Genomic DNA, 8,199 nt, shown 5'->3' with positions numbered 1-8,199 from the left:
ATATATATTCAAGTACTGTACTTAAAGGACGACTTCACCGATTTTCAACCTATCTTCATATAATTGGTCCTCACTAATACTCATGATAAAATGGTACAATTTTTTTCTACTCGGTCTGTGTCTCAGAGGAGGGCTGTGGACAGTTCAGAGTCCCGTCTACCAGTGACATCATCAATGGGGAATCCAAGCTAATAGAAACTGCAGGCTTTCTATTCCTGGAAAGTGTCAATGCAATAAAAGAAGCCATTGCTCTCGTGTTAATGAAAATCTAGATAAAAAATGTGAAATCTTGTTGGAAAAAAAAACATCATGCCTAGCGATGATGTCACTGGTAGACGGGTTTCTGGACTGTCCACAAAATGGATCAAATCCATTGAGACAGAATAGTATTCAGACATCTCTTTAAATGCAGGAATGAACATATTTATTAAAGGATTTTGCGATACAGGGAAAGGATAGATCAGACAGTATAATAGCCGTTACAAATTAGAAAGTAAAAAAAATATATATATTATATAAAATATAAGTCCCTGTCAGTAGACTTCCTACCAGTCTGATTGTTGATAACTTAATATAATGTAGATAGGTGGATAAAGCGTTGTACAGGCCCTTCTCCACCTTGACAGCCTCCCGTTATTCTGGTCTGAACAGCCAGAGACCTGTGGGTTCCTGTAATCGTCCTGAAGAACATTTGACTGACTTTGAGTCCTTTCCCCCCGATGGAGACCATGTTCTTAAACTGTCCACAAGCCATACTGACATGAATATCCCCAGAGACAGATATTCAAGCCAGGAGATGAACGATGTCTGCATTCTTAGCTGAACGTGACTCTGAAAATATCCTTAATCCATTGAAACCAGGAACTCATCTGTGTAACCACTTTAACCATTATTTTATACTTTGGCTATTCAAAAATAGCAGATCTACAAGCTCATATCGCGGCACCGAGTGCCGCGATATGAGCTTGTAGATCTGCTATTTTTTTTTAAACAGTGATTTGTGCAAATCTTTGAATATATATATTCTTTAAAGCGAACATTTTTAATTCAAATCTTTGCTTTTGGGGGTCCCTGGAACAACATATTTTGAGATGGGGGTCCGTGGCCAAATACATATCATTTTGGGGGTCGTTGACATGGAAAACGTTTTGGAACCACTGATATAGCAACAATAGCTTTTCCAGAAAAACGTATGTTGAGACATTTGACAGTTACAAGTGTTCGCTTTAAAAAATAGATATTGAAAGATTTGCACACATTTTCACGATTTAAAAAAAATAGCAGATCTACAAGCTCATAGCGCGGCACTCGGTGCCGCGCTATGAGCTTGTAGATCTGCTATTTTTGAATAGACAACGTATAAAATCATGGTTGTAGCTCAAATCTAAAATGACACAGATGTGTTCCCGGTCTCAATGGGTTAAGTATGGCAGTAGTTAACTCATCGTAAAGATTCATCCTCCTCTGGGGTGGTAGTGCCCGTCATTCCTCTGGGGTGGTGTTGCCCGTCCCTCCTCTGGGGTGGTGTTGCCCAACTCATCGTGCCCGTTGTGCAGCACCTTTCAAACGCCTGATGACCTCATCAATAGTACAACCCACTGTATTCCCTCTAACCTATCACCTGCCTCTTTAGTTCTTATCATTACTAACCATAACATGGTCTTAACATATCTTAGTCTCCTCCCAGTGTCCTGACAAACAACAAACAATACAAACAACTTTAACTTCACCATTAAAACATTATATTCAGTTTACACTACCTGTAATCCATCACCATGTAATTATTTACAATACACATTATAACACAGTACAACTATAACTAGTTAAAACACATTATAACACAGTACATCTATAACTAGTTAAAACACATTATAACACAGATTCTACTAGAAATGCATCACATCTATAACTAGTGACAATACAATAAAGAAAATAATCAAAGCAGATCACATTAATGCATCACATCCATCCCTAACCCTACAACCCAGTGTGAAAGTATATAAAACTAGAAAAAGTGCTCCTCGGAGCACAGGTCTCCGCCAGGTCAGGTAGGCTATTGTGGCCTCCTGGTGGCGCTATAATAGGCCAACGTGAAAAGGTTGCCATTTCTTCTTAGGCCTTGCACGACGATCGGACACTGACTGCATTCATGATTTGAGGCATTTTGTTAAAAACATGTTTCGCTAAATTAGACCTGTTGGTGGCGCTATAACAGGCCAATGTTAAAAGGGTGGCATTTGTTCCTCAACATAGTGTGAATGTGCGTGCAAAGTTTGAGCGCAATTGGACGGTGCGTTCATGATTTGCAGAATTTTGTTCAAAACAAGCCAATAATGCAAACTTTAGATGTTAATCTTAGCCAATCAGTATGGCATATGAAAAATCAAACACATCCGTCGTGATCACATGACTACAGAGATCATGTGTACCGATTTGCGTGAAATTTGGATAACATTGGAAGGAGTAGTATAAAATAATGTGTTTTACATAAGTCGGCCTGCTGGTGGCGCTATAAAAGGAAGATGTGAAAAATGCAGGGCAAAGGTTTTTCCTTGACCTCTAGGGAGTGTGCATACAAAGTTTTACACAGATCGGTGCAATTATAGGTAAAAACACGAACCGGCCTGTTATAGCGCCACCATGAGGCTGATTTGAACATTTTCAAATTGTAGTTCTTCCTCGGCCTAATGGGAATGTGTGTGCAAATTTTCACGGATATTGCATGCTGTGTTCATGATTTGAGGCATTTTGTTCAAAACGGAGCACTCCTGCAAACTTTGGAAGACATTTTTAGCCAATCAGGATGGAATATGAGAAATCTGAAAGACCCGTTTCGTTGAATGACTACAGAGATACTGTATACCGATTTGCGTGATTTTTGGAATAAATCTGTAGGAGTGCTGTCAAAAAATATGTTTTGCACAAATCGGCCTCCTGGTAGCGCTATGAAAGGCCCATGAGAAAAATTTGGGCCAAAGGTTCTGAATTGGCATCCAGGGAGTGTGTGTGCACAGTTTCGCTACGATCAAGACAACGGTGCCGGAGATTAGCTGGTCACAGACGGACGGACACACGGACACACACACGGACACACACACACACGGACGGACGGACGGGGTGGAAAACATACTCTCTCGCCATGCCTTTCGGCCTGGCGGAGACAATAAGCGAAAATAGACGATCTACAATCTGAGAAACTGACTTGGGAACAGGAGAGGTGCATAAACATCACTGCTTGGAGACAAAAGGACAAGGCGCCATCTGGTGGACAGACAGGGAAGCACAGGAGGAGAGACTGGAGGAACAGGCAGGAGAACAAAACTCCTGCTCCATCATCACAGCATCAACCACTTCCTGAGAGGAAAACAACAACTATACTGTTGATGCACTTATTTAATATTCACTATAAGAACGCATGTTTATAGTAATGATACTGACAATAAGAATACTGGTGAGGAGGAACTAACCTTCACTTCCTTCTCCTCCTGGTGCATCTCCACAGACAGCAATTGATCACCTCCTCCTGATCTTCTTCTGCCATCAGGAGTCTCTCCTCTGCTCCTGGTTCCTCTGTCTCCAGGAGTCTCTCCTCTGCTCCTGGTTCCTCTGTCTCCTCTGGTTCTACGAGTCTCTCTTCAACTCTCTTCCTGCACATGTAGAAAACAATCAATAAACTAAATGACTCAACACATGATGATACATGATGCATTATGCATGAACACATGATAATGTCTCTTAGCAGCACTGATGTTCACATCTTGTAGAGACCAGATGTGTAAGTTAATTAACTGCATGTGTGCAGAGGTGATAAAACTGTCCATATTGTGCAAACATACCTGCCAATAAAATATCATTCTGATTGTAATGTGTTTATCCTTAATTGAAATGAAAGTTAAAGAACAACAGTTATACAAAGTCTTTGCTCTTGATCTTGGTAATTTGGTAGATGAATACAATACAGTAAAGATCATATTAAAGTCTCAAGAAATGATGCTATGTGACACTTTCTTTCCGTGTGTGTGTGTGTGTGTGCGAGTTTGAGAGAGGATAAAATTAGATTGAAGGCAAAGGAAGAGGCTCGTAGCCACGATGCAATAAATGTATTGACAACCCAACGTTCTGACCAACTAAGGTCTTCTTCAGGGATTGAGAAAAATACATTTACAGAGAGAGAGAGAGAGAGAGAGAGAGAGAGAGAGAGAGAGAGAGAGAGAGAGAGAGAGAGAGAGAGAGAGAGAGAGAGAGAGAGAGAGAGAGAGAGAGAGACACAGAGAGAGAGAGAGAGAGAGAGAGAGAGAGAGAGTGAGAGAGAGAGACACACACACAGAGAGAGAGAGAGAGAGAGAGAGAGAGAGAGAGAGACACAGAGACAGAGAGAGAGAGAGAGACACACAGAGACAGAGAGAGAGAGACAGAGAGAGAGACAGAGAGAGAGAGAGAGAGAGAGAGAGAGCATGAATCATGGCCTGAAAAGATACATTCTGTTGAACTAAAACAATGTTTGACCTACACATTCATTTAAATGACATTCACTTACATGTCATTGAGAAGAGATGGATCATTTTCCTTAAGGACTTTGTTGAAAATGTCTTTGGCTTTTGGCCCACTGGAATCCACGAGGTCACGCAGTGCCTTCATCTTATCCATAATGGTGGGCTTAGACAGCACATTGATGAGGTCCTCATAGGTGGGGACCTCCTCCTCATCAAGGAGTCGTTGCAGGATGACGGGTGCGACCATCCTCACTCTCCTAACCAGGGAACCCTGCTGTTGATCCACAAAGTCTCTCACTGAAGCTAAGAGGAATGAACATTGAGTTGTGTGAGAAACACATTGAGACATGATTATGAATGTTATATGGTTTAAAATGCATCACTCAGCTCAGTTCTTTATAGGATAGGTTGTGTGTGTGTGTGTGTGTGTGTGTGTGTGTGTGTGTGTGTGTGTGTGTGTGTGTGTGTGTGTGTGTGTGTGTGTGTGTGTGTGTGTGTGTCCAACTTAACATATTATTATTAGTAATAGTAGTATTTATTCATTTGTTCATTCATTCAGTCATGAAGTATAGGTTGTATAAAAACAAATCAATCAATCAATCAATCAATCAATCCATGGATCTTGACACAGCACTTTATAGGCCTCACTAATTTCTTCCCAAATCGATTTTCAGCCATTTTGTATGCTATGTGATAAATATGTGTAATATGGAAAATTTGAGTTTTTTTGGGGGCTAAGTGGTAAAATATTGGACGGAGGTCCTTCATGTAAATGCTGCTTATGCCCTAGAAGTCATGTCTGAATTCTATATGGCCCTACGTTGAAGACGGTTGTAAACTGAGTCTTGTTATATTCTATACAGTCAAGTTCTTCCAAGTACTCTTGTTCCCCCTGTGAACTACTGATCAATACTTTTTGTCTAGCGGTCTTTGAGTTAAATTTTCTTCCTCCTGGTTACTTCACATTTTTAGTTCGGTCAAAGTGAAAACTTAGTCCTTACGTCCAGACAGCAAAAAATACGTAAGCGCAAACCAAAGGTTCAAATTCCATTTAAAGTCATACCTGGTGTCTGGTCTTTCATCGTGAGGGACTGTAGCTCTCCAGAGATAGAGTCCATCTCATCACGACCCTGAGGAGAGAGAGAGTTCTGCTGAGTGTCTATAAAATAACCTTCAGAAACACCTAAAACCCAATACAATAATACACTAGAACAATCTACAGAGTTACAATGTCAGCATTTAGAAGATGTTCTTATTCAGAACAACTTACAAAGTACCAGACATGAGTCAGCACCATGAACTCTAGTTAATAGAGTCAATAGAGTCCAGAATATACGATACTAGGATAGGATAGGCACATTGCAGAATGAAACACCAATCATTGTAGTTTTAATTAATTCAATTTAATTTTCAACATTACCTTTTCTACATTCCCTATTTAAAGGTTCAATCAGTGCAGTTTTAAAATGTAGAAGGATATATTCTGACCAGGAATGGAGGAGGGATGGACCTCAGAAGATGTTCCTTATGAAGTGAACCAGTGAACTGACAGGCAGAACACAGGTCATAGGACTTAGGACACACTGTACACTTCCACCTGGTGCCCATAATTCTTCTTTCCTCAATGCTTCCCTCACAGCCATCACACCAAACACCAGGGTGCATCATGGAAGGATTCTCTGGAATACAAAATATAACAATTCATTAGCATAGAGTTAGTATAAAGTTACGTTCCCACATGGACCAGAATCCAGATAGACTGGAGCTCACTATAAACACAGCAACAGGCTGTGTTCTGATTATTTCCAATACCATGAAAGGCTGTTTAAATGCCAACACAGTTTAAATGCTGTGTTTGCAACATGCTGGCTTTTTCATAACAGCAGTAATATTCACATTAGTGTGTTTCCTTTTTAAATGAGTTAACACGTTTGATGAGTTGTTACAACAACACCAACTATATGTCTGATCAACACTAATCCATGCTGGAACCACTACTCTAATATGATCCACTCTGTTGTTTTATTTCACAGAGAAACCAAAGTGTTCTCAAACATGAGACCTTAAAGGTGTAACTTCTCCCAAAAATGACTTTTACTTTCCTCTCAATGACTCACCCAGTGAATCATTGACTACATGCAGCATTTGCGAAACGAGAGAAGAAATGAGAAAATACTAAAAATAATAATAACATAATCTGTTATTAAACTCTCAGAGTAGAATCCTGAGTGAGTTAAATTATTTCAAAAACACCTGAATGTTTTACTTTTTCGTCTCTTGTTTTTGTATTCTTCATTCAGGGTGAAGGAAAGTGACAAAAACAACAACTTCCCATTAATTCAAGGCTTCACTGGATGAGTAAGTAATAGAAAAAAGTAATTTTGTGGTGTAATACTCCTTTAAGCCTGATTTATAGTTCAATACTGCAATATATAAATACTCTGTTACAAGTACAACTCTGGATTAAAAATGTACTTGAGTTAAATTCAATAGTATTGGTATAAAAATGTACCTAAAGTACCAAAAGTAAAGGTACTCATAATGCAGAATGTCCCATTTCAAGTTTTCAAATGTATGTATACATTGTAAATATTTTTTTGTTGTAAATAGCAGATCTACAAGCTCACAATGTGTCTCATCGCAAAGCATTGTGAGGTTGTAGATCTGCTATTTTCAAATGGACGAATGTTCCAGGTATTATATCTCCATGGGTCTCCAGAGTGTCTTGATTGCATGAACATAAAAGGATGTTTTATTTCTGTGTAAAAAGCTAAACTTTGAGCACAACTTCCTCATGTCAATGTTATTAATTTATAAGTAAGTTTATTGTCTGCCAAGACAGTTATTATTTTGAATATGACAATGATATTACACTACATGCCATAATATAATTAAACTGAATAACTAGTATTTACCTTGCAGGTAAACGTCTTGCTGCCAGACCAGGTTGTTCTCAGGTCCCAGTAAGGTCAATGTGACACATTCTGCACCGAGAACCAACTCCACCTCAAATGCTGGATGGTAATTTGGTCCATAGTTCAGATGATAAGTCACAGCCTGAAAACAGAGATAGAGAGAGATCTCTACATATAGTGTTTTATATTGTGATGATATTGAATGTTTGGAGCTATTGTATGTGATGAATTGAATACCTAGGACCCCAATGGAAACAAGACCACAAGGACTTTTTTGGTGTTATCCTTTTAGATAAAGTGTTTGACTGTACTTGTGCTGTTTTTACATTACTGTCTAATACAATATTCAATCAAATCAATCAATCAATCAATCAATCAATCAATCATAGGACTATTACTATTGTATTGTGTTACTTTAACAGTGCAAGTAGTTGTTTTAGCTGTAGTATTAAACTAGAACTGATAGTAGTAGTAGTAACACTTGCAGTTGTAGTGTATGTTCCTGACTCAAATGACTTTACCATAACCTGAGGTTGTAGTTGTAATGTGTGATACCTGGGGTTGGACTTCAGATGAAGTACATTGCAGACTGTAGGCTTGGTTTGGGGTGAGATCACAGAAGGGAGAGGCCTTGATATGTTCATCCTCCTCATGTTGTACTTTCACCTACAATGACACCAACACAGTTTGACCAGATGGTTCAATCATAATGTCTGGTATTTGGGCAGATATGCCAGGCTGTACACAGGCTACTATAACAGTCTGAAACCAGAGCATTTTGACATTGCTCT

At 39.2% G+C, this 8,199-nt stretch overlaps 1 protein-coding gene across 2 annotated transcripts in view; it reads right to left on the bottom strand.

The window, feature by feature from the left end:
- Window positions 1-407: 407 nt before the first annotated feature.
- Window positions 408-8,199, bottom strand: part of LOC311037049 (NACHT, LRR and PYD domains-containing protein 1-like) — a 66,966-nt gene continuing 59,174 nt past the window's right edge. Inside the window, exons 17-24 of one of the 2 annotated variants that reach the window (XR_014599917.1) lie at window positions 7,964-8,074; window positions 7,409-7,550; window positions 5,982-6,172; window positions 5,557-5,623; window positions 4,538-4,796; window positions 3,468-3,647; window positions 1,358-3,354; window positions 408-1,286 (exon numbers count right to left, since the gene is read on the bottom strand). Coding sequence is in view for 1 of the 2 variants with exons in the window: in XM_084046109.1 (XP_083902235.1) it covers window positions 3,470-3,647; window positions 4,538-4,796; window positions 5,557-5,623; window positions 5,982-6,172; window positions 7,409-7,550; window positions 7,964-8,074 (948 nt within the window). In the remaining variant the exon portion in view is untranslated. Of the gene's footprint in view, window positions 3,355-3,467; window positions 3,648-4,537; window positions 4,797-5,556; window positions 5,624-5,981; window positions 6,173-7,408; window positions 7,551-7,963; window positions 8,075-8,199 lie in introns of both variants that reach the window. The other variant, XM_084046109.1, reaches the window with a different exon arrangement.

This window comes from Gymnoscopelus microlampas, assembly GCF_963454915.1.
Source record: "Gymnoscopelus microlampas genome assembly, chromosome: 21".
Taxonomy (NCBI): Eukaryota; Metazoa; Chordata; class Actinopteri; order Myctophiformes; family Myctophidae; genus Gymnoscopelus; species Gymnoscopelus microlampas.
The sequence above is the reverse complement of the archived record's forward strand: the minus strand, read 5'-3'. Positions and strand labels throughout refer to the sequence as shown.